General features: G+C 42.1%; 1 protein-coding gene across 1 annotated transcript; it reads right to left on the bottom strand.

The window, feature by feature from the left end:
* Positions 1-27: 27 nt before the first annotated feature.
* Positions 28-26,276, bottom strand: LOC125892267 (protein NDRG3-like). Its single transcript, XM_049582182.1, has 16 exons — positions 26,100-26,276; positions 19,668-19,765; positions 19,047-19,079; positions 14,539-14,644; positions 14,243-14,363; positions 12,757-12,819; positions 12,586-12,646; positions 12,295-12,381; positions 11,109-11,165; positions 10,904-11,007; positions 10,459-10,524; positions 10,299-10,350; positions 10,133-10,180; positions 8,646-8,681; positions 7,989-8,040; positions 28-2,788 (listed from the first exon to the last, which is right to left on the bottom strand). The coding sequence occupies exons 2-16, from the start codon at positions 19,725-19,727 to the stop codon at positions 2,619-2,621; spliced, it is 1,116 nt and encodes a 371-aa protein (XP_049438139.1). The 5' UTR covers positions 19,728-19,765; positions 26,100-26,276; the 3' UTR covers positions 28-2,618.
* Positions 26,277-27,696: the final 1,420 nt, after the last annotated feature.

Here is a 27,696-nt window from a genome sequence, read left to right as displayed (position 1 = left end):
TGCAGAATATTCAGGTCAAACCACCTGTTTGGATAACGAGCTTTATTTCATTACAAACTTTGTTTACATTAAAAGTCATGAAACAACAAACCTCAGAGTAACAGAACAGCTACCAATGCTTCAGTACAAATCTTTAAGTAATAATAAATATTAAGAACAGTAACAGACGGCAGGAGCACAGTTAGTATATATAGAATAAAAGAACTAAATATTTGACTTTGTGTGAACCAGAGTTTCAGTTTGTGGTGTTTTTTGTTTCACAGAGAGGTTTTCAGGAAACATTTTAATGCTTCTGAAATCCCAATATGAGTCGACATGGCTGCTAACAAATATCAGGATTTAGTGTCCTCGTTTCTCCAGCAGGGGGCGGCATCCCACCAGAGAGCAGAGCTTACAAACAGTAGGCATCATTTTGGAGAAGTTCAGTAGCACTGCCTGACACAAACCACTGCGTCAACATCAGCAGGAGGAGCAACATGGCCGCCAGATGTCACAGCTCTGACTGAGCGCTTCAGTGCACAACACATCGACCGTCTGCGATCGTCTCCTCTGACACAAAGTGACAGTTAAAGTGCAATTTATCAAATCAATGTCACCGAAGCCAAATAAGTGCTTACTGTCAGAGTGTCATACAGGAGCTCACCAGTCTGTATAATAATCGATAATCAATAAACAACCCTGCTGGCAGCTTTCAGTCCGGAGACACAAAAACTGCAACAACAACACAACACAAAGTGGAAGAAGTTTTAACGTGTGTATTATTTTTCTGTGGAGGTGTTTTTCTTCCCGTCTCTGAGTTGAGAGGCAGGTTCACAGATGAACAACATCTCAGTTACTCACTGGACTGATACCACTGTACAGACTGCATGCCAAAACTCCACAACGAGCATGCTGTTGACGGGCCTAATGAACAGAGAGCAGGGCGGCGTCAGTGACAGCTCCACTGAAACTAAACCATGTACAGTGACAGAAAAGGAGCACATGAGGTCGCTCAATTTAGAGGATGAAACAACTGTTCACCACAAATGATGATGTTTTTAACATCAGTTAGGAACCCTCTGAAGTCTGGAGAACCAGACAGAAATCTGCCCGTTCACAGAAAAAACGACTACGAGCAGCAGTCTGATTTTTATCTGGAGAAAAAGTCGCCTACATGCTGACAGTTTTGGTGAAGCAGCGACGAACTGCAGCTGCTGAAGAGATATTTGGGCTGTCTGAGTGAACGATAGAGGAGTCGGACGTTTCGCATTCGTAACAGAATCACTGACTGAAATGACGGCACTTATTCCACCGTTTTAAACCCTGAAGTTTGGTCACATATATTGTCAGCTGCATGTTTAGTTTGACATTGTTTTGCTGTTGTTTAAAATCCCTCTGTTTACTACTAAACAACCGAGCATTTGTCAGACATTCCTGGGCAGGAGCAGTGTAATGCCCAGGCCACACTGCCTACGAGAACAACGCATGACGACTACCTCGCTGAACTGCTGCGGCACACGCGTGTGCAGTGTTCACAAAGACAGTGTTGCTGCTGCGGCGCTGCCTGCTGCTGTAACTACTGTATTTACACAATTAAAAGTTGGTACTTCACAAATGTATGGAGCCGTGCAGCCGCTGCATCGTCAACAACACAGTCATGACAATATTTCACAATAAAAAGGCCTTGTTTTAACAGTTGAGGGGATTCTGTCAACAGGCATGTTGTCGGAGGGCTTTTATTTTGAAACGGGAATAAATATTTATATTTTTTTGTGTCTGTGACAGATACAGATATTAAAACTGTACTAAAAGGTGACATCACGTCAATATGATTAACAAAAGACCTTTTTCACTGTCTATTTTTTCTGAAACTGTGCGTGTCGTGGGAAAAAGAGGCGAGAATCCTGTTATCTAGATGTTCAACAGGTGTGCCGCGCTGTAGCAGAGCTGCTGTGGCTGCTCTCATCTGTTAACATCAGCGCAGAAACAAAAACCAAGAGGTTCTGGGACTCACGTGCTGCTCACACCTGCAGTGTGGCCCGGGCATAACTGATATTAAAAACTATTTTTGGGGCTTTTTGGTAACATATTCCCTTAAAGTTAGTGAATTTTGGTGGGTAGGAAGAGGGTTAATCGTTTCAGAAACGAGCGTCATAGCAACCAACACCACCGCCATCAACAACAGTCTTAACAAAATAATAAAGATTATAATAATAAGAGTAATAATAAAAAGAAGGGGTCAGAACCAAACTCAAGGAGGAGAAATGATCTACTGAAGAAACACAACACAACTGAATGTTAATATAAACCAGCTGAATTTCATGTACAGTTACATCTACAGCATCACCACGGCAACCGCATGGCTCCAGGGAGGAGGGAGTGAGAGAACGAACCAACATCAGCATCCTAAAGAGCACAGGATAACAGAGCCAACGCGGCTGACACAGCGGTCAAACCTACAGATATTTGAGGGTGTTTGTCTACGTGATGTCGGCTGTGACCTTTGTCTTTGGGAAGAACGTTTACAACTACGACGCAGAACCTGTTTGTCTGCGTCCTACACAGAGGAAAGTCCCAGGTGCACACAGCACCTGAGGAGGAAAAGAAGAAGAGTAAAGAGAGACAGAGCAGGAACAGTCCTACGCGGTCATTTCGATGGGGCGTTCTGCTGTGTGTCCGGGGCTGGTGGGGTTAGCGCCCTCTGGCAGTGTGTTGGTGGTGCTGCGGCTCCGGACGCCGTCTGTGGAGCCGACGCTGGAGGCCGAGTGAGTCCTGGAGCGAACCAGCCGGGTCATACCAGCTGTGGGCACTGAGGGGGCGACAGAGACATGAATGTGTTAGAGACAGGAAACATCAGTGTGGAGCTGGTTCGTGTTCGTGTGTGTGTGTGTGTGTGTGTGTGGAGGACCAGGCTGTCTGTGTGATGATTTGAATCGTCCACACTGTGACCGAGCAGCTGGATTCAAATCTGATGACGGTGAGCCTGAGGCTCCGTTCACACTGAAGCTCCGAATATTTCACATGTTCTGCTCAGTGCGAACAGCAAGAAGCTGCACTGAGTCACGTCTGTAAGTCTGACAGGACTGAAACAACAGAACGCTGCACAGTGTGAACCTGAGGCAGCAAATCTGAATTAAAGGGCGGCTCCATTATTCATTTATTCACAGGTTTTTATATCATTCTGTAGCTTCTCACTGGAGTTCCTTTTATATTTAAATCCAAACATTCAATTTTTGGTCAACGTACCTACGTTTCAGCGTCGGGGTGGGTGATTTATCGTTCCAAATGAGCATATTGCAAACACTGAGTATAAACTGTCCCATCATTTTTCCAAGCCACCAGCATTCGACTCACTTCAACGTTTCATTCCTCTCTTCTGGCCTGAGACGAGCTGAGTGTTTCAAAATAAAAGCACCAGTGGTTCTGCTTTACTTTATTTAATTATAACAGGACTTTATTTAACTTTATTGTGACTGTGGTTCATTTAATAATTCTGTGTTTCAGTAGCCTACAGTGCTTTAGACACGATTTAAAAAAAAATTAAAAGGATGTATATAGTGTACAGTGATACAGCCTAGAAAAATATCACAATATTATTTTTAAACCATATTGCCCCGCCCTATTTCAGCGTCAAAATGCTACTTTCCCAAGCCCTAGTAAAAACGTGTTCCCACATGACCTGACATTCATGACGCTGCTACTTATAAACCCTCTAACCCACCTGAAGTGCCTCTTCATGACTGAGCCGAGCCCTCCTCCGACCCCCAAACAGTCACGGACGCTTGGAAACATCCGGATGTTGACATTACGTTAGATCAGATTTGAACGTCACACAATAACAAAAACTAACTAACAGATTGAGGCGGCAGTAGACCAGCAACATTTCTTTTGTTAATGGAGTCTGGTGGCTTTGAAAAGAGCGATATAACGGCTTCAGTTTCCTGTCTCCTGTGCCTTCCGCCATCTACAGTGGGTAACACACTGACTATGGATAAATACCTTGTACGACTCCACTCAAAAAATCTGAACTATGCTTTTTACTTATTATCAGCGCTCCAATCTTGGAACCCATCAGCTATGGTCTGACGACAATGAAGCCTAATCTGATGGAGCCTGTGGATAACCAGAGTTAAGACCTCCTCTTCCATGTGCTGGCTGATCTCTATGAACAGACATGAGCATATGAACGCAGATGGAGCCGCCCTTTAATCAGAGTTTCCATCCCAATAAAACCACCTTACATCACTGACCTGAGCCAGCCCTCATCATGTTGTCACACTGTGTGTAACGCACCATGATGAGAGAGCAACACACTGAGACCAAACGTTCTGGTTTGTAAAACACAAAGTTTGTGCTCAGATGGCTCCGGGTTTGGGGATGATACATTCCCACAGTGGGAAATGTCACTTCGTTTGATCAAACACAGATATGATGTCGTCTGTTTTGTTTCTATTCTGATAGTTTTCATGTTACTGTGGGATGAGTTTCTACAGAACATGAGCCGTTCAAAACTATCAGATATTAGTCTGCAGTGTGAACGGAGCTGAAGTGTGTTGGCATGCAGCACAGCCTGCTGGTCACTTTAACTGCAGAGGAAAAAATACAATCAGTGTGATCAGCTGATCAACAGCATGCAGACACACACACACACACACACACACACACACACACACACACGGAGGCACAAAGACACGACGACAGACAGACGAGGGAAAGGAGTAACAAGACAAACAACACCACAGAAACAAAGATGGAAATGGAGACAGGCGAGAAGTTGGAGTGGGCGGAGTCAAGAGTCTGGTTGAAATCCTGATACCTGATTGGCTGCTCAGGCGGTTTAATACAACATGAGGGACTGGAGGAAACGAAGACAAAGAGAGAGAAGAAGAACAAGAGCATAAAGGAAGGAGGACAGGTTGACAGGTAAGCTGTAATCAGAGGCAACACACACAAACACACACACACACACACACACACACACACACACTAAACATGAATTTGTGTGTTGAGGAAATCCAACTGATTCATACACTGCTGTGTACGACACTGCAAACTGTTACTTACAGTTATTGACGCAGAGCTGTAGACACACACACATAAACACACACTTTTTGACTACGCAGCTAATGTAAACTATCAGTTATAATTTTCATTCTGTAAATCTCATTGAAACTAAACAGTCTTTACGCACCAAAACTTTTTATACCAGCAGCGATGGTAAAGGGAAATTTCCGTTTATTTCAGCCTGTCTCCTATCGTCCTAAATTTGTTTCAAGTGACTAGTGACGAAAAAAATTAGTTAGCATGTTAGCCGTTAGCCTAGATACAGCCGGGGCGCATAGTAGTGTCAGACCTGTTAAAACGTAAGTGAACGGGCAACCTTCAAGTGCAAAGTTAGTCCACTAAACAAGCTTTTTTTCCACAAAGACCGCCTCATATCGTTAGGATAAATGTCAGAGAACATATAGAAAACCACATGTAAACGTGTTGTCTTACCTTACCGGTGTGCTGCCATGTTTGTTTACCATTTAGCTCTGCTTTCCAAAGCGCAGCAGAAATATCACGAGAACAAGCAGCGATCTCATAGCGTGCCTGAACAAACAGCAACAGCTGGAAGGATACACTGACGAAGAGCTTCATGAAATTGAAGAACGGAGGAGGAGAGAGAGAGAGGCGCAACAGGTAGAGGACGAGAGAGGAGGAATGGCTGCTGCAAGGCTGCGTAGCTCTGGAGATTGGTGGTGTACCTGTGAATGCTGTGCCCCAGTGCCCACAGAAGAGGAATGCCTCTGTTGCAAGGAGTGGGACCGGTTGCAGCCTTATTTTCAAGGTCTGGATGTGACCGAGGACGAGACACCTCCACCTGGAGTAGTATCCAGCTGGGCTTTATCTAGAGCTCGCCAGATATATTTCGGCCACGCTTTGGAAAGCAGAGCTAAATGGTAAACAAACATGGCAGCACACCGGTAAGCTAAGACAACACGTTTACATGTCGTTTTCTATATGTTCTCTGACATTTATCCTAACGATATGAGGCGGTCTTTGTGGAAAAAAAGCTTGTTTAGTGGACTAACTTTGCACTTGAAGGTTGCCCGTTCACTTACGTTTTAACAGGTCTGACGCTACTATGCGCCCTGGCTGTATCTAGGCTAACGGCTAACATGCTAACTATTGTTTTTATGTCACTAGTCACTTGAAAACAAATTTAGGACGATAGGAGACAGGTTGAAATAAACCAAAATTTCCCTTTAATCTGTGGCAGCTGCAACTCTTGTTGAATTAAAGGTTGGAATAGATTTGTTTTGAATGAATCTGAGTTCCCTCTGGTGAACGGTGATGCAGTGTTTACGTCTGAGGCTTTAATTGTGAAAGGTAAGAATGAAAGGAGTAATAAAGTTTGCTGTCTTGTTCTGGACTGCAGTGCTGCCGTATTTTTCAGCGATGTGACTCCACATATTGTCCTTGATTTCATTGTCTTTATTGTTTTTTGTGTCCTTTGTCATATAATACAGGGTTCTGGGGAACATAAACCATCAACAGGTCTGCCACTGAGAAGTTGCTGAGTGACAGCCGTTCCTCACTGTGTGATTGGTGGTGGATTCTTTTATTTGTGGTGCAAAAGCTCAAAAAAATTGTCCCGGTTTTGAAATAGATTGTTCCTTATTTTGGCACGTAACGTTCGCATTCTGTGTGAAAGTATTCATGACAAAACAACAGTTCAAAAATATAAATTGATGAATTAATCGCACAAAAAAAGAAAAGAATATGCCACAGTGTGTATGGGCCTTAAGAGTACTATAAATACCAATAACTAGGTGACTAAAATGTGACTATTGCTAAACTCGGACAGATTAGAACATATAAGAGGACCATGTTAACACAGAGAGACAAAGACCAACAGGAAGTTGCGAACACATAAAAAAAAACACAGACAGAATTCAGTTTTTTCTTGTTAATTAAAAAGAATTTAAAGGTCCAGGTTTAAGATTTAGACGGATTTAATGGAATCTAGCTGTGAACATTGCAGATTGTAACCAGCTGAAACTTCTCCTGGTTAAAACTTCAAAGGCGATCAGTGCTTCACAGGTTTTTAGGGGGAGCTGAATGATCCACAGAGGTCTCCTCATCTCCAGAACAAACTGACCAGGTGATTTAAATTAGATTGATTTAAATAAAGCAGTTTATTTTACAAACCAGTGTTAGTGCAGGTCACAAACGCACTGCTTGTGCTCATCTTTTTTTCTCTGATAACTATATGTGTGCTCAAACCTTATTTCTGATCCAGATGTTCAGGAGGTTTAAACTAGAGCTGAAATATCTACAGAGGCCTCTGACTCTCGCTGGGTGATTTAAACCAGCAAAAAACACTGAAAGCCGTCTGATGTTTCAAATCGGTGTTTCTCCAAAGCTATTTGGCATGTCGGAGACAGCCTGCTAGCCCAGCACCTGCTAATCTGTGCTCACCTTTTTCCTCTAATAACTTAAGATCTAGATGTTCAGGATTTTTTTTTTTACAGAGAGCAAAACAGACGGACCCAGTGATTAAAACAGGTAGAAACACTGGATAAAGCAGTTTCAACATTTAAAAAAGGGTGTTTTTCCAATGCTGCTCGTCACAGAGGGGCTCCTAAGTACAGTGACGAAACATGATAACATGAATGTTCCTATCTAGAGCCAGTGGTGGTTTGTCTGTTCTAGGCTTCCGTAAAAGCATGGTGGTGCAACATGATGATCTCTGTAGACAAGGCCTCGCTCCCTATCTAAATATAAACAGCTTATTCTAAGGTAATGAAAACACACCAGCTTATTTTCAGGTGATTTTACACTACAGACATCATACTTTTCAAATTGTATTCAATTTCTGCCAATACACTCTCTAAATCCTACACACTGGACCTTTAAAGAAACTCTAGTATCTCTTCTCTCAGATTTACATGTGTGTGTCTAAAAGCCATGGAGGAGTGTGTGATCCTCCAGTGACATGAATAGAGACATTAGAAGATACTCACTATAGCCCATCCCCTGGACAAAATACTTGAAGGCCTCGGCTAGTTTCCCAGGCTGAGGGGAGACAAACACACTTTAGTCAGACTGTTGTATAAAAGTGAGCATTCCTCCTGTCCACACACACTGTGAAGAGATCCCCGTCTAATCCCTTTTTTGTTGAGTGTAAAAATCACTAAGACAAATCAAATTTACAGACTTTTCAGTATAAAATTCTCTGTTTGTGTTATTATCTCTCCACCGCAGCTCAGCAAGGAAACACTGTCCTTAAGCTTACAGTATGAGAACAGTTAGTCTCAGACATACTTTCCATATCAAACATCTGATGACAGCTGCAGACACAGTTCTATTCTCAGTACAACTGACAGTTCATGTCAACCCCCGGCAATGAACGGGAGGGCTGAGAAGTGAGGTTACCATTCTTCTACTACTGACATCGAGTGAAAACAAAACTAAGAAGCGGTTGCTGGGTCCGGAGGGACTATCTGTCAAATATCCAACCTAAAACTAACTTGACCTGCAGTGTTCTGGACTAAACTGGAGTTTGGAACAAGAGATTGGAGCACGTGCAGCCGACAGTCCACACTGTCACAAAAAATAGGTTGCACGTGGACGTCCACACAGCATGGACACAGAGACGATTAACTGGCCGTCAGACTCACCTGCACCACCTGAGGAAGTCCTCCACAGTCCGCCATCTGGTGGAGACACAAAGAATAACGTAACATGTGATGAGAGCAAAATTTTTCAAATTAAATTTTCTTTGTATGTCAGTCCACTCAATTAGGCAACTGGCTCATTCATATATGTATTGATGCTTATGACTCAGGGAGCATTACAGGTTTAATATGGCTTCACATCAGTGAATAGGGACTGCAGACTGTGAGACAATGATGGGAAAAAGAGCTGGACACTGATGCCTGGGAAACACAGTCGTCCTCCACTAACTCCCCGACCTGCTGCTGGACTTCTGCTGGAAAAACCTGATGTGCTTTTTCATCACGCCCAAACAGAAGTCCAAAAAAACTGTTTGACCATGCCCGTGTTTTTTGGTCTTACCCTTCTGTTCAGACTTTCTGGAAGGAGGTAGCAACAATCATTCAAAGACTCATGCAACATTCACATCCTTTAATCGTGGACAAATCCCTGACAGACTAAGTAAAGATGATATCTATCTATTAAGACTGCTTCTGTTTTTCTTCTTTTATTTCTGGACTCATTAAATGTAAGACATTTTCATAAATAAAAAAAGTGCATTGAAAAAAAATCTGTCAACTGGCAGTTGAAATGTACCTCTTCGCAAATCTGTTTTATACACACATGTATTAAACGAGGGTGCAGTGTGCAGTGTCAGCCATAGTATGACACTCCTGGTGCAGTTTGAGGGTTTGCTCAAGGACACCTCAGCAGTGCCCAGGAGGCAAACTGGCACCTCTCCACATGCCAGTCCAAAGCCAGTACTCAGTCCATACAGAGACTTGGACTAGTAACCATCCAGTTCAGAGCCAAGTCCCCACAGACTGTTCAATTCAGACTTATAGTTTAAGGTTGACCCATAACCACATGCTAAACACAAGATCACTCCCAAATTCATTAACAGATGCACCCAGATAAGAACTAAAATCTAAATCAGAACAAAGGAGGAACTGGGAATCAGTTTCCCTCTTTAAACAGTATTCTATTGGCCGTATTTATTAACTTCTGTTATATGTTTCTTTCCATCTTCAACCTGGTGTGTGAACTACTGCTGCACTTTGCCAAAATGTCCAGACTTTAGCTCAAGGTGGGACTGTACCATTTTGGGAGGGGCTTCTCAGTTACTCCACTGTGGACTTGAGTTTGGCAGTTAAATAACTGTGTATGTGTTTGTTAGTACGAGAAGATAGGAGACGTGCATGCTCAGATTTATCAGCTCAGTCCACACATGAGTCCACACAACCCACAGTAACTGGCCCAGAACTGTACAGGCCCACTGGGATTTCCCCAAACCTCCGGATTAAAAACTCCCCCGCCGACTAAAGGGAAAACACCGAAATAGTAAATCACTGAGTAATTACTGGGATGGCTGAACATCACAGACCGACGACACCTAACAGTGGAGTACAGAGAGAGACGGGTGAGAAAAGAGAGGAGACAGACAGATGGGTACCTTAAGCAGAGTGGTCTTGGTGGGATTCAGTCTGGAGTTACACTCCACCTGCAGGGCGCGCGCGCACACACACACACACACACACACACACACACACACACACAGTATTAACAACAATCTGACGTCACCTACTGGCTGTTGTCAAGGAAACAGAGCAGACACTCACCACGACATCAACAGCAGGCGACGTGTCTCCAACGACCAGCAGAGCGGGACACCTGAGACACACACACACACACACACACACACAGTCAGATAAGCTGTAACAGGATGTGTCAGTGGAAAGGTATAATTACTAAATAAAGCAAAGAAAGAAGAAATTATACCTGAGTGTGGTGACTGTGTTTTCATTCAGACCAGGGATCGGCCGCTCGATCTGCAACTCAGCACGACTAACACACACACAGACACACACACATAAATACAGACTCCAGGCAGCTGCTGTAACAGTCCTTTTGAAGTAAACACACTGAGGAAGACGATACAGAACAATATTTTGGTTTTTCACTGAGCTCACAGAACAGCTCAGTTGCAGCTTCATGTTGACAGAAGCAGCAGTGATAACATTCACGCTACACGATGAAGTCGAAGGTTGTCTCAGTAAATAATGCACTGAACTGTAATGTTTTGTCTTCAGTCTTTCCAATCTTAACTAATTTCTAGTAACAGCCAACATGGTTGCTTAACATACACAAGTGTTTGTAGATCAGCCACATAACCCCAGTGAAGACATTTAAACTGCACAGAGACACACAGTGTTTGGTCTCATACCTGCTGTAGCTGTTATAAAACATGGCCAAGTTGTCCTGCGGTATATCCTGAGAGATGTGGAGTCTGTACGTCTGGATGATCTCCATATTCTCTGTTAGCTCGTCCTGCACACACACACAAACACACAGACAGCTCACAGGTCAGTGGAGCTTCACAAATTGGTCTTATAAAGCTTTAGGGTCTTGTACAACTAGTTTGTCCTCACAGTACTGAAGTGGTGTCCCATGATCATGTCGACCAGGTTGCTCGTCCAGCCGCTCAGCTGCAGGAAACAAAAGCATCACGTTTTATTGCATGTTGTATTTCAAATGGTCTGAGAGAAAGACACACCTCTGCACCTTGTCTTGACTCTGTATTCAGGCTTTAGAATATCTAGCCAGTGACGGGAAACTTTGGCCAATCACTGGCCATTGCAGGGAGATGGCATTCCTAGTGGCTATTCTACAAATGCAGATGCTCGTGCACGTCCCTTAAGATGGTCGAAGCCTGATTCTATAGCAGAAAAATCCTTCAGAAAAAGTTCCTGCATTGGCAACGACTGCCTACACTGCAAAGCAAGTCAAAAAAGGACGACGGATATAAACCGACTATAAACGAAACATAACGTGTCAACATCTGTAAACCATGTCAGAGATGATGTCACATTTACGTAGCCAATGTTAGCTAGAGCTTCAAATCACAGAGTGTCCTCCACCTCACTCCCTGCTGCTACAGACCACCTCCCCAGGAGGAGAGCAGGCAGCAGCTCCAGAGACGAACACCTTGCCAGCAACATTTATCCACCCGCTCAAACCCCAGGGGCACCACATAGCTACAACTTCCCGTCAGATCAGCAAACTTTCTGTTGCTACTGTTAAACATGTTGGGTCTGGTGCTGAACAAATTCGAGCCACTGCTGCCACCGACCAAAGGACAGAGCTGCCCACTCTCCTTCCAGCAAAGTCCACAGAGGGACTGTGTGGTGGCTAAGTAGCTAACTCTCATTTGTGGTCTGATAAACAGAGAGAGAAGAAGTGGGGAGAGAGGGGGCTGAGTGGATGACCTGTGTGCAACCCTACCATGAAATGAGATTCATTGTAAAGTTGCATCATATGGGAAACACTCGTGCATATGCCTGTGGTCGTCTGGCAGAGGGGCTTAGGAGAGAAAGGTAAGAGCTGCAGGATGAGGGTGAAGTTTGAAATTCTGGCGACCTTGTGCTACCCCGGCTATAGACTGAGAATTGCTGTCAAGGTCAAGAATGAACCTTCTTTATTTTGAAACTGTCAATTAAACCTGGGATTATGAAAGCGTGTGTGTGTGTGTGTGTGTGTGTGTGTGTGTGTGTGTGTGTGTGTGTGTGTGTGTGTGTGTGTGTGTGTGTGTATGTGTGTGTGGTGGGCAGGACAAACCTTGGAGGCAGCCCAGTCCATCCAGCCCTTGGCACAGGGGTCAATGTTGATCAGAACTAAACCCTCCACCAGAGTGGGCTCCTTCAGCTGAAACACAACAGCAAAGGTCGTCATCATCACCACTGTCATCATCATCATCGTTATTACCACCAGGCCAACAGCAAGAGGAAGTGATGTGACAGAAAAAAAAAAAGACAGACAACAGTCCATCCTGTCGTGGGCTCTGGCTGAGCTTCTCCACAGTTAGCCTTGCTTCATTACTCTGTTGCTGAGTGAAGCGGATAAACTCACAGCCAGTTTGGTGAGGATGTAGGCTCCAGCTCCGACGCCGATACCTATCACACTCTTCACCCTGATGATGACACACACATACACACACATATACGTCAGGGTGAACTAACCAACTGTCTGTAGTTGAATCTAAAACACCCATCATGCATCACAGAGAAGACAGCGACTCACTGAAGCTGTGTCAGAACAGACGGCAGCATCTCAGCCAACTCATCCATGGTGGGGTACTGGTACCTGCACACACACACCAGGATGGATGTAAACATGGGTCCAGTAACACATCTTGAACTTGACTGTAATCTTTCTAACCCTAATATCCAATATTTTGTTAACACTGCTGACAAGCAAAAACTGCTCCTGTCGATCCTTTAGCACATTGAGCTGTGCTGCATCTATATATATTTAGCAAAGCACTGCCTCATGGAGGTCTTTGTTGTACTTACTGACACACAGTGCAGGAAATCTTTGTTTGTTTTATTTAAAGACATTAATCTTACACAGGAGAGTCCTCGTCACTGAGCCTTTACTCCCAGAGGTTTTTATTTTCCTTCCTCTGATCACGACACTGTGCCAGCAGCTGTGTTGTTGAACAAAGGGCACTCGAACAGAGATTTTGTTTCCTATTTTTTCTGTATAATGAGTATTTAAAGACCCTCTTTAGTGTATTTTGTAAATGTTATGATATTTCATGTTTTTCTAAATCATTTCCTGACGATACTGATTAGTCACACTAATCACAGGAAACTTAATTTTGTGCTGAAAGCTAAAAAAAAGCAGGTTGTTGCTGAAACAGAAAGATAATGTATGACTATAGTAGAATCTGCAGGTCAACTATCATCCTCCAAGCTTCTGCAGGTGCACTGTCATCAACATCATTGCGAGCTAACTCATCAGCTTCATCATGGCCTTAGTTATATCTGTCTGTATAGGTGTGTCTATCTGTCTGTCTGTTCATATGTCAATCTAAATTACTGCATGGCTAACGAGTGTCTTCACTGTATGTTTTTAGTTTCCTACATCTTAGTTTAGTATGTTGTTTATTTTCATAATGGCATTTGTATGTGTATGTCTGTATGTGCAGCATGGACAGATATGTCCACTGTTTGAAAGTTTGAAAACAACATTTTCATACAGCAACAAGAAAAAGTCCCACCAGGTAAGCAAAAGATAAAAAGATTCACAGTGCTGCCCTCTGTGCTGTTGGTGCTGAGAGCTGAGGTGAGAGCACAGCACCTCCGAAATGTCCAATAGCTGTATTTCAAACAGCAAACCTCGGCAACATATCTATCCCTGCTGTGGTGCACTGTGGCCGGTGTGCGGGGGCGCGGCTTCTCGGTGCAGCAGCAGTAAAACGGTGCCTCGTTACTACGTTAAACCGACAGCTGTGAGAAGAACAGAGTCCATGGGTTGTGCTAATTCTTGTCTCATTTGTCCTCTGATTAACAGTAAACGACTGCAGCTGCAATCTGGTTGCCATAGTGATATATTATGTCTGACGATTAACCACACCCCCATTCTTTGTTTGTGAAAGAACCTTAACCGTTAAACAGAAGGTAGCACTGACTGGAGGGGGGCTTTCATGCTGAAGAACAACAAGTCACATAAGAACCTTAAGAAAACACACCTGTGAGTGTGTGAGTGTGCGTGTGTGCATTACCCAGTGGGGAATACAGGAGCGTTCTCCTGCTGTCCTGGAGCATCAACGTGCAGAACGGAGAAATGCTGTGTCACTTCCTGCATGTCTTCGTAGTTAAAAAGGCTGTTAAAACAAGACTTATCTACGTGCACATAAACACACAGACACAGACACACAGACACACACAGACACACACACACACACAAGTCATGCATTGAGTCCTTGTTTACCATATATTTTTTCTCTGTACTGTACCTCTATAGTATATGTACTGTACTGTATGACGACTGTGAATGCGTGTGCGCTTATTTACTCACGGTTAAGTCCGATGTCATGGTAGGTGAGGATTGTGGGTCGGTTGCCCTTAGCAACTCCCCTCATGGTAACGTGCAGCACACCGTGGGCCGTCTCCACATCGTGCTCCTGCACAACACAGCAAACAACAAACAAACATCACCCTGTCTGCACCGACAACAAACAGCACAACAGCAGCCTCGAGGGTGAACTCACTAAATCCATTTCATGCTGTAGAATAAATCACACTCAGCCGAGAGAAGCGACACGGAGGGCATGTACCAGTGGGGCTCCTCTGAGCCCGACTTTCATTGTAACATGAGTAAAGAACAAAAACATGGTCCTGATATCACAGAGACAGTCAGCAGCTTTTAACAGGCTGAAGCTGCTCACTGGAAAACTGATACATCACATTTCTTTGGTCAGAAATCAGACAAGTGGAGGGCAGATGTTCTATCAGGTGTTTGTGTTTCCAACCAACCAACAGATGAACGTGCACGATAAGAACAGTACATCCACTGTAGACATGGACGCACCAAGATAACTCTGGGATGTTTCAGGAGGATTATTTGTTAGAAATCAGAATGTAGATGATGTGTAGTAAAACATATTCAGCTTGTTACAGACAGAACATGGACAGACAGATGAATGGCTTCACACAGGCTGAGGTGTTGCCCAGTAATCTCATTAATGAACCGACCATGTAACGAGCTGACAGATTCTATTAATGAAATCTTAAGCTTCCTCACATGCTGTGCACACACACAGATTGTCATTACACTGTCAAACCGTATGAGTTTTAAAACCAGGGCTTAATAATGTGTTGAGGCTGCTCACTGAAGGAGCCTCTCGGATGAGCTGTAGAGAGCTGAAAACGCTGACACTTAAAAACCTCATAACATTTTCATCCCTCTCTGTAAAATGTTACTGACTGTCTGCAAAAAGGCAAAAACTAAAAACTCAAACACACTTACTGTTACAGACTTAAACAATGGATGGAGATAAATCTGACAGTAAAGTAAGAAATGTAAACCCCACTGTGTTTCTGTGCTCTGTTCTTTTCTTCTGTATGACATCTTTAAATTGGTACAAACAAATCTTTTTCACCATTTTAATCTAACTTTTAACTAAATATATTTCTTCTTCTTTGAAGATCTACCATTGCATTTCCTGTTTTTAAGTTGTAGCACTTGAATTTCTCACACTACCCTTTCTGTCTGTCTCTGTAAAATACATGCAGGTACTTTAATGGGAAGTGTGTCGGATTTAGTGGCATCTAGCAGTGAGGGTGAGGATGTAGATTGTAACCTAGGGAAACTTCTACCGTGTGCCAAGCATGTAGCATGTGCTCAAACACATGAATGGTGCTGTCTAGAGCCAGTGTTTGTTTTGTCCGTTCAGGGCTACTGTAGAAATAACATGGTGGACTCTGAGGAGGACGATCTGCCGGGCCCCCAGGAAGTGCGCTGGGCTTTGAAGCCAATTTTCGTAGTGGAATTACAACTCCCAAGTCTGTGACATGAGGTCACAGAGCCCTCAAAGATTTTTTCCTATTGACTTACATTAGGAAAGAGACGCCTGTAAATCAGTGGATATGTTCTGTAAAATAACACTTGGAAAGTCTAGAAGAGCTGCAAGATTAAATCATTTTAATGAAGTCTCTAGTGCGTCTGCTCTATGGGCCCAATGATGGGGAGTTAGCTTGTTTACTATACTACATGAATGCTGCTGTCACACTGAACGTCCTGCTGAGCCCCATTTAAACTTTGAAACTCTATATGGGGGTAAAAGAAAGAATTGTCTAATATTCGTATTAAAAGGCAAAATCTGAGTTGGCTGACATAAGTCTGAGTCGGGTTCAGCCCGAACACTAATGTTATCATATAGTTATGATTATTATAATCAATTTCTGCTAATATCTCCCCCTGCATCCCACACACTGGGCCTTTAATGTAAAGTGTTTAATTAAATAACACTGTGAACTTTAAAACTTTCCCTGGTCAATAGTTTTGCACATTCCTGCACAAAACTCAACTTCTAATTCTGTAAAGCACTTTCATTTAACAGCAGCAGATACACTGTACATATCCTTATAGTATTTTTTCACATTTGTATGCTACATTTATTTCTGTTGTAGCACTTACTTTTCTCTTACTATGTTTGCTGGTATGCACCAAAACACCAAAGTAAATTCCTTGTGTGTGATAAACCTGATTCTAAAGTGTGACTGACTGATGTCACTCTAACAACTGAAGTAAGATACACACAGCCGAGTATTAAAAACAGTTTGCTGTCTGCAGGCTAACAGCATGTCTGCAGGTAGAGATGAGCAAGCTAACTAGCTAACCAGCTAAGAGGCTGCTGACTCTTTGAAGCTAGCAGCTGGCAAGGAAAGCAGGCTAATGAATGGCTAACTGGCTAACTCACCACCCCAACTCCTAAAGAACAGGAGATCTGGTGCAAATCCAGAGAGTCAGTCATCCTGACAGGGGAGGAGGAGGAGGAGAGGGGAGAGTTTTAGAGAGGAACAAAAAAGACACAAGGGTTCATAAAAAGCCGATATTAGAGAGTTCAGCAGAGACGGTGGTCAGCTGTTGTCCTTTCACCTTCTGCCAAGCGGAGGAAGAAAGAGATAGTGGAGGCGGCATGATGGGATCAAGAGGAATAATCTCTGTAGTCATTGGCTGAGAGCAGTAAGGTCTTAAGGTCTGAACAGCCAACCACTTGTTGCCCTCCTTCCACCCTTCACTGGTTTCATCACACCTTCCTCTCCTCTCCTCTCCTCTCCTCCTCTGCTCTGCTCTTTATCTTCCCTCCTGAGCTCCTTCCATCCCACGGGGAAATCAGATTCACAACCATTACAAGAAAACCATAAAACAAACCACAGCTGAGTCACTTGAGACCTGCGAGCAGCTTTTTAATTAAAAGTTTTTCTCGCTCGTTGTTCAGACTGTTTGATATGGAAATATTACAAGTGTAGTGATTATTTACAGAACTGATATTATCCCCCATGAGCAGCGAAGACGGCAGACTGACAAAGGGCCATCAGAGAGATATTTATAACTCAGAAAGAGACTTCTGATCATTACATTTAAAATGCTATATGTAATAAATATGATTCTGAAATGTTTTCAGCTAATAAAGCCCACGACAACCTACTGAGAAAAACATACCACTCAAACTATATATTTCTTGTGTTCATTTTCTTTTCAAGGCTGTGTGCGTCTGTGTGTAGCTGAAAATGCAGCCTTCCCTGAAATGAACTTATGTTTTTCAGTTGACTGTCAGACAGTAATAAGGTGGATATGGCTTCAAAAGAACTCACAGGATGTGTTGGAGGAGCAGGCAGAGAGACAGAGCTGTTACTGTGCTCTAATTTAAAATAACTCTGATCAGAGGCACTGATGCAAATTGACCCGCTGTACTGACGTCAGTCTGATGAGTCCTGCTGATCAATATGTGTGTGTGGAGCTGAAGGTTATCCAGCTGACTTCGGCCTGATGTTTGACAGCTTGTGAACAGTTTGCCTCACACACTCCTCCTAAAAATGATTCTTTGAGCCACTGGTCTCTTCTTTTCCTAACTATCTTTTATCTAGCCTTTGCAACATGCTGCTCTGAATATCTATCTGTCAATCAACTGTTTGTCACATGGAATTATACAAAGTACAACTCCAGTGAACCTTGACCCCATCAGCTCCTTTAACTTGTGCACTTATCATGTAAATGTTTCGGGATGTTCTGGTAATCCATGGTTTCTGGTTGAGGAATGATTTGACTGTCCGCACACACCCTGACCTCAATGTTGCTCCTGCCAAACACAGGCAGCGACTCTGCTCTGCAGCCGGCTCTAAACAGTGTATAGCATTGATCCTCAGCAGTAACAGGACAGCATCTCCCACTGTCACACCAGTCCTTATTCACCATGAAGCCACACTTCCTCTCCTTCTCTCCCAGAGTCCTCTGCTCTGTCAGATCAGCGTATCAAGAAAGAGTCACCTGGTTGAATGTCACCGTCCAGGATTTAGCTAAGTGTCGGTGGATCAAAGGATATTACAGTTCCTGATATCCTGTAGGAAACTGATGCGGCATGGAGGTCGTCCCATTTATCTTCCAATGTCTGTGCAATGGCGAGCAGAATTTAGCTCAGCTGGTGCCATCAACTCCATCTTTTCCTCGATATTAACATTCGAAAACCTCGACATGGCTAACTAGCAGCTGGCTAGCTAGAGAGACAACTGGAAGCTCCTGCGCCTGTCAGTGACTCTTGTTGAATCATGAATTTGAATTATAATAGGATTTATACCGTCATTATGAAAAACTATGTGATAAATTCTGAGCCTCTCAGAGACACTGGTGTACTTCTAACTAACATGTTTCATATTCCAACTTTGAAAAACATGATATAGAAATATTTTTGTCTATGTCCCTGATGAAAGGTCTGACTCTGATACAGATTCCAGCAGCTCACGATGCTAACAGAGAGGAAACGGTGTGTTGACTGTGTGAAGCTCTGATGGTGCTGAACTCACCTGACAGTCAAAGTCCTGGAGATTTCTCCCATTCTGAGGAGACAGAGAGAAATTCTTTCATCATTATTGTTATGAAATGAGTTTATCCAGATATTAAAGTATCCAGGATATGATTCTGATCATAGTCACTTTATAAATCAGAGGACATGTTTTTATTGGTCCTTTATTCATGTGTTGTCGGATATATTGAAAAATTGCTGTATTTGGAAATTCAAAGGGATGATTTGCCGATTTTTAACCAGATCTGTCACAGATGAATGTTGTTAAGATGCCCCCGTGCTGGCAGCACCGGTAAACTCTCTGGTGGATTTGTACTAGCAGACGGGCAGGGAGCTCTGGGAGCTGGGAGCACAGGGCGGGTCTTACACTCTTTATCTTCACACAGTTTGTCAGTTTCACTGTGGTCACACAGACCTGGTTAAACAGGAGCAAAATATCACATCTGATAAAATAAAGTTTATTAAATCAGCTCTTTAAGCTGCAGGCAGCTACATCTGTTAGACACGTTTCTCCTGCTTTAGATTTTCTGAATGAACAGCACACTGTTGTGAGTCCTGGATACCCAACTTTCTAAAGCAGGTACAGGCCATGACCCCAGTTAAGCCCCGCCCCCCTCCTCACCTGTCCTGTCAGGAGTGGTTTGATCTCAGTCAGCTGGACGTCGTGAAGCTCCTCCATCATAGGACTGCTTTACTGCCAATCAACCTGATGAGACACGCCTTCCAGACACACAAACGTAGAGAGAGACAGGTGTAGTGTAAGACAGTGTCAGTCAGGTAACTGCTGTTATGTCACATGTGAGCGTCTGTCCACCTGCTCTGCTGATGTAATGATAAAGTATTCATTGTTTTCTGTTGATGACGTCAATCCAAAATGGTTCTGAACTGGTAAATCAATCAATTAAATATTGTTGACATTACTGACAGCAGCTCCCTTTCATACAAATGCCGAGCTAAGTAATTATGGTATTGTAAATTTAAACACACAATGGCAGCGTTATGTAACGTTGTCCTATTTGACACACACATCAATCACACAGACGACAGAAGTAATTAGTGTACAGAAGTTGGGATGTGCTCATTTGGGAAGTGAATGTGATAAAAACAAAAGCTGCTTTTCTGAGCTCTCAGAAAATCTAAACAGACCTTCTTTTGCATAGGACACTTCAGATAAGTATAAGCACCGGATTTCTGCAGGTCAGTATGAACTAAAGGACATTTGTTTTCTTGCAGAGGTCTTTTAGAAAGCAAGAGTAGTAAGAAGGTCATGTAGTGAAAGTAGCACATCAGAGTTACATTACTGTTTTACAGGAAACTAGTGTTGTCACGATACAATACAGATATGGATATTCAGTACAGTTCTCATTACCACCGGGGAAAATTCACATTGAGGGCATATAAATGTTTCATAAAAGACAAATATAACATGGCTTTAACATGACAACAACGGCTTTTCTTTTCTTGGTGTCAAAAAATGGGGAAAAATGTCAATCAGTAGCTCTGAGATGACGTCCTGAAAAGTCACATTTTGACCACAACCCACAGCCTAAACGTATTCACCCCAGTAATTTAAATAGATTTTTATTGGGGGTTTCTTTAGGTTTTTTAGATAGGACCTTCACAAAATAGTCAAAAATTGGTTGAGTGAAATAGCAAAACAAAACTTCTAAAATACAAATTTAAAATTAAAAAAAAAAACTGTAAAGTTTTGTATGCGTATGTATTCAGCCCCTTTGCTATGATGCCCCTAAATAAAACCTGGTGCTGACAATTACCTTCAGAAGTCACATAATCAGTAGGGGTGTAAATCACTAGTTTAATAATATCGATGCAATATTATATCGATTCTTTAGACAATGATACTATTTTTGCTGACATCATAAAGTCTGTCTCGATGCAATTTCGATTCGATGCAATTCAGGGGCCTGAGATCGATGTGAGACAATATGCCCATTTAACATTATCAGTTACAGAATAAGCTGCCGCCCCTTTCTTATTTACATTTGGCCATAAAAGATAAAAACAACCCTTAAATAATGTAAATATCCGTAACCGCTTAAGTGCAGTAAAGTTCAGTCTGCAGCACCAATAAGCAAGTTGCACCATTAAGACCAAGGAGCTCTCTCAACAGGTCAGGGACAAAGTCCTGAAGAAGCACAGATCAGGGTTGTGTTCTAAAAACATATCTGAAGCTCCGAGCACCCCACTGAGCACCATTAAATCCATTCTTACAAAATGGGAAGAATATGGCACCGCAACAAACCTGCCAAGAGAAGGCCGCCCACCAAAACTCACAGACCAGGCAAGAAGGGCAGTAATCAGAGACAACAAAGAGACCAAAGATAAACCTGCAGGAGTTGGAGAGCTCCACAGCGGAGACTGGAGTATCTGACCACTGGACCACTTTAAGCCTTACAAGAAGAAATAAAAAAGAGCACATCTGTCCACCAAAAGGCATGTGGGAGACTCCCTAAATATATGTGGTAGACAGTACTCTAGTTATATTAGACTAAAACTGAACTTTCTGGCTACTCTTCAATAGCAAATGTGGTGAATACATATGGTCACTTAAGTATTAGTAGTAATTGTGATTTTAAATATGTTGCAATGTGGTAAGCATTGCAATATATCGCGATGTATTAATTTTTTTCAACTGTAAAGTATGTCCCCCAGGAAAAACTGTATCAACATCTGTTTTATCTAATAAAATAAAACTTTCACTTTTTTGCTGCAAAATCTATCTGGTGAACTGAGAAGCAATTAGATTATTCTAGTAGGCTAGCTAAAGTTTAATTTGTATTAGTCATATTAATAATTTATATAATAAAAATCAATGTGTGATGATAGGATATTGCCACACAAAAATATTGTGATACTATGCTGTATCTATTTTCCCCCCACCCCTTGGTTTGTTTGTTTGTTTTTAGAATTTTTTTCCATTTCACTTCACAAAGTTTGACTATTTCATGTTGGTCCAGTACAAAAAATCAAAATAAAAATCCATTTAAACTACAGGGTGTGATGCAACAACACTGGATAATGTGAAGGGGGGTGAATACTCACCGTACTCAGTGAACTGTTACAGAGGAGTAAAGAAAGCAGAAAATATTCACATTTCTGAAGCTGTAATCAAAGAATTTTGACTTTTGTTTTCTTTAAATACTACTTAAACTGATTGATGTATTATCAGATTAGCTACCAAATAATTTAATAGTGAACAACTAATCTATTAATCGTTGCGGCTCTGACCTGTCCCATCAGACACACGTAAGACAGATTTGGCTGAAGTAAATCCTGTGCAGACAGGGTGCAGCTAGTCCAGCACAGAGGGAAGCTTTAGGTTGGTTTCAAAAATAAATCAAATCAGATACAAATGTTTACTCGTAAATTAAGACCTCATACATGAATCTGCACAGAGGTCTGACATTTGTTGTTGTTTGTTGTAGACACTAGCGGACTTGACAACACCCCAATCACATCAACAACAAATTATTTGGCTGAAAAATAAAATGACGTTTGTTTCCATCACCCAGCTCTGCCACCTGTCTGTCTGCTGGGCTATCTGTCTCTGTCTCTGGGTGTCTACCTGTGTCAAACTGTGTTATCCAACTGTGTGACTCTAATGGAAACAGCCAGTGATCTCACACTGGCAGTAGGCCATCCAGTTATGTGTGTGTGTGTGTGTGTGTGTGTGTGTGTGTGTGTGTGTGTGTGTGTGTGTTTGTGTGTGGGCAGACAGGTTGGGTAACAGTGTTTCAGCAGAGTAGCTTGGATGGATGTTGAGCTTCCTGTGGGCTATCTGGCTCTGACCCAAACAGATAACTAACTCACTGACTGATGGTGAAGCTGCAGTAACCAGTCAGATCGGAGCACACGCTGCACAGAGATGAGATGTACTGCTGGAACAGTTAATATCCAAAAACAGTTGCACAGAAATGGATCCCATTGTTCATAAATTGTATCTTAGCTGTTACTAGAGATTAATGAAGAAGCTAAATGATGTTAAATACAGAAAATCTGAAGAGCTAGAAACCAAATAAGTTTAATCTAAACTGTAATTCATCAGTACATAAATGTCTAGTAAGCAAAGACACAACGTGCACACAGACAATCGGAAACTGGACACCATCATGATTGTGAATACAGCGAGCTGAATAACCAGGTTTCTCTGTGCTCCATGGAAACACTAAATCCTGAATCTAAATCAAAATTAGCACAAGACTCACAAACAGGATACGAATGTGTGTTTTTAGTATATTCAGGGATATGACGTAAACGTGGAGCACACAAAAACCTGGTTATTCTCATCCTCTGTATTATCCGCGGCTCTGATCGTCTGCGTTGGTGCAGATGTGTCTCTGACTCCTCCACATCCAGAACATATTTTAAACCAAACTGTCTCAACAGCTGCGGATGAGCTACTTTCTAGCTGCTTTTCTAGCTGGATTTAGCTTCTCCTTCGAGCAGGACGAAGACAATTCAAGTGCTCTGCAGCACCAATGTCAGCATTTGTATTTATTTCAGCCTGTAGGCCACCGCTCCATCATTCATCAGCAGATTTTCTTTAACATAACTCAAGTTCAGGATGCAGAGAAGGATCAGAAACCTGGGTCAGGTGTTTACATGCCACCTTATCCCAGTTTCTGAGCACTCTGGCTAGTATGTTGAGGCTTCACTAAACCTGGATGATGTCCGATAACATGTAAGCAGGAATGTAAGTTGTTGTTTAGATTGTTCTGTGAAGAATAATTTGCTCTTATGGTGTTTGTCCACCTGACATCATAACATTATAATTTACAATACTATATCATGTTGATATGTTACTGATTTTTGCATCATATTCTAAAATTATATAAAGACAAACACTAAGTACCACTACCTGATCATATCGTCAGTCTGGTGTGCTCTGTTTACATAGACTTAATTATCAATCACACTCAACTGCCACTTAAATCACATTAAATTGCAATTTTTGTCAGCATTATGTTCTTATTTGTACTCTGTCTCTTTTTTATTTATTTTTTGTTAAATGCATTGTTATCTTTTACCTTCTCTATTTATCTGCTGTCTTTGCACTGTTGCAACAACAGACTTTAAAAAATAACTGGGACAGGAATGTGCATGCAAACATCGTATACAGATGATCAGAAGCCTGGATAATGTTTTGATCGTGTATAAGGAGCTAAATATCCAGGTTTCTCGATGTTCAATCTAATTATTTCAAATGTGCTCAAAATAAAGATGCCACCTAAGCCTGGGATACTAAGGGACTGTTCTTTACTTATCAGAGGAGGGGGTTGGCTGGGGTTCGACCTTTTTTTTTTGTTAAAATTTGATCGTCCTTGAAGCTACAAATATTTCTCATTGAGCCTCCCTGAGTGACTAACAGAAAATGCATGACCCTCCCTCCACCATAAATAGTTATTAGATTTTTAAAACGTACCCTTTGAAGTTAAAAGCTGGAGGCGAAATCCTGAAGTTGAAAAAAGCCCCAGTTTTTCACTTTTGTCGTGCATGCTGATTAATAGGGGTGGGGAAAATCAATACAGCATAGTGTCACGATATTTTTGTGTGGAAATATCGTATCGTCACACAGTGCCAAGTATTTATTATTTCATTTTATAAATTATAGATATTACAAATACAAATTAAATTTTAGGTAGCCCACTACAATAATATAAATTAGCTGCTTTTTCAGTCTACTAGATACATTTTGCTGCAAAATAAATGGCTGAAGAGAGATGAACAGGCTGAAAATGTTATCTTATCAGATAAAACAGATGTTGACAAACTTTGGGGACATAATTTACAGTACCAAAAAGGTAATAAATCTCATTATATTTTATTGCAATACTCAGCATATCACAACATATTTAAAATTGCAATAATATTATTTAATGACCTAAGTATCGTGATAGTATCATATTGTGGATCCTTCACACCCCTTCTGGTTCGTTATTGCAAACGGTTTATTTTTGGCCAGATTTTAAATGAGGTGTACAATAACATGATTTTGATGAAATATCCCTACTTTAAGATCAGATTTGGTTACTTCTTTTTTTCCTGACGAAAGTGTTCTTGCACATGTTGTGTCTAAAGACCGTCAGAAATGTAAAAATCCAACTATAGTTTCTGTTTTTCCAGTTTCTGCCCGGGATAAATGGTGTAATTTTGGAAATATTTAAAGAAAGCATGCCTGCAGGTTTCCTTTAAAAATCTGCAGTAACATATTCCAAAATAAAACCCACAAGTCCCTCCCCAGGGCTTAAAAATGATTTAACATGTCTCCCTCTTTTTGCACCACCTCGTCCCTCATCACATATAATGAACAGCCCCTAATGAGCATGTAAACATATTTGAATACTGCAGTCTGATTGGAGATAAATAATAAAACAGGCCAACAGAAGACGTCACTTTGTTTCTCTGATGACTTGTTATGGCGTTTGCCACTTTCCTGATTCGATTAGTTTCACTTTAAATTATCGATCAATGAAAATATCGACAGTTACAATAATAAAGGTTGTTTCTGTGCTGAACTGAGTGTACCGATGCTCTCAGCTCCGCTCTCCGCCCACACACACACACACACACACGAATACACGCACGCACGTACACGTGTACACACACACACACACACACACACACACACACACACACAGCTCTCTGCTGATTATCTACCGTTACCGCTGCCTAATTAACGCGCCTGGACGCTAATGTTAGCTCCAGACAGACAGCTTAGGCTTAGCAACCGTTACTACGGGAGACGTTTCACCCTGATAGTGACACGCGCGCATGCACGTACTCACACACACACACACACACACACACACACACACACACACACACCTGTAACCAAATACACCGTCGCCATACAAGCTCACGAGAACGGAACAACAACCTCCCAGCTAACTTGGCTCACTCACCACTTACCGTTTACAATAAGCCTAATAAGCTAGCACACTAAACCGTTAACCTAGCTAGTCAGCTAAGTTAGCCGTCACTCGGTTAGTAGCCGTTAGTAACCGTTACAGCAGATATTAACGGAGCTACTCACCGTCAGCCGTTAGCTCCGGAGGCTACTAAACTTATCCGTTAGGTCCAAGTGGTTAGTTAGCAGGTCGGTGCCGTTAACGCTGACTGATAACCGTTAGAGCGGAGTTGAGCTGGTCGCGAGCGTCCTCTCCTCACACTGGACTGTCAGCAGCAGCAGCAGCAGCACGCGGACTGTCAGGGGCGGAGCTACGTCAACGTAAACAACAGGTCGTTCATTCAGCGGGCGGTCACGAGGTCACTAAAGTCACAACGGGTGTCAGATTTACTCACATTTACACCGTGTAATCAGATTACTGAAGTTAAAGTACAGATACCACGCTGTGTAAACTCCTCCTGTGCTACTCAAAACCTGACTTTAAAGGTCCCTTAATCTGCTCATACTCAGGTTCATACTTGTGTTCTGGGTTTCTAATAGAACATGTTTACATACTTTAATGGTCAAAAAACACATTCTTTGTCTCATACTGTCTGCCTGAATATACCTGGGATCACCTTCTGTCTGAAACGCTCCGTTTTTCTACCTTTATCCACCTTACTCCTGAGAGTGCTACTGTAGAAATGATTATGAGCGCAACTTCCGGTGAGATAGCGGAAGTAGCAGTAAGCTAGTTAGTCCCATAGACATGTATATAAGTCTGTGCCATAGACTGTCTGTGGTTAACCCAGTGGCTACTCTTGGTGGCTAACCGCTAACGCTGGTTGTTTTGAAAAGTAATTTGCCTTCAGTTTAGCAAATACTGATTTATTTCTTAACAAATATTCAACTAATCTTAACTTAGCATTTTCTAAAATGTCTTTGTGGTACCTGTTGCAGTCTGAGCTATATTTTTGTCTTCAGCAACTGTGTGTTGAACATGTAACCAGAACAAAAAAAAGGATTGTCCCTGTTGCCATGGTTACCATTGATATGAGAAATAAAACCACAAGAGTTTAAACCAGACATAGCGAAAATCAGAATTTAAGAGAATGACACGTAGACTGACAGGTCTGTCACTCAGCGTCCGTACATTAAATCTCTGTTTTACTGCACTTCCTTTATATCATATAAAAAAATGAATGTCATTTTTTCTTGGGCAAGTCAAGTCAAGTCACAGGTTATGTCAAGTCAAGTCCTGTAATAGGTCAAGTCAAGTCCAAGTCAAGTCACCTTATTATTGTAATTTTACCTGCAGAATCTGATCTCAATAAAGTGAAAAGACAAGATATAAGTAACTGTCAGTAAACACTGACTTCATCGCTGCAATGTTTACTTTGTAGGGACGACCCCCATGCGTGCGCGCACACACACAAACACACACACACACACACACACACTAACCAAGGCAGCAATCAAAATCACCCATTTAGCTCATTTAACCCTGTGTTGCTCGTTCATAAAACGTACAGCCGCTCTTGTGATGAACTGGTCGGAATGTTCGCTCACGTTTTCTGGGGTCAATGTTAGCAAATAAATTAAAAAACAAGTTCCACCAAACCGTGATCCAATCATGACAACGCCATGCTCAGCCTGCGCTCCTACCGGGTAATCGACATTATTTTTTAAATTAATTTATTAATTTTATATTCAAACTGAAAACATGATGTGAATAACACTCAAG

This window comes from Epinephelus fuscoguttatus, linkage group LG7 (genome assembly GCF_011397635.1).
Source record: "Epinephelus fuscoguttatus linkage group LG7, E.fuscoguttatus.final_Chr_v1".
NCBI lineage: Eukaryota > Metazoa > Chordata > Actinopteri > Perciformes > Serranidae > Epinephelus > Epinephelus fuscoguttatus.
The sequence above is the reverse complement of the archived record's forward strand: the minus strand, read 5'-3'. Positions and strand labels throughout refer to the sequence as shown.

Excerpts from the sequence above, each read along its gene's own strand:
- LOC125892267 (XM_049582182.1), bottom strand. The coding sequence starts at position 19,727 with ATGATGGAGGAGCTTCACGACGTCCAGCTGACTGAGATCAAACCACTC. Across the intron at positions 19,080-19,667 it reads AACCACTCCTGACAGGACAG|AATGGGAGAAATCTCCAGGA; the intron begins GTGAGGAGGGGG and ends CTGTCTCCTCAG. Across the intron at positions 12,820-14,242 it reads GCTCCTGTATTCCCCACTGG|GTACCAGTACCCCACCATGG; the intron begins GTAATGCACACA and ends GTGTGTGTGCAG.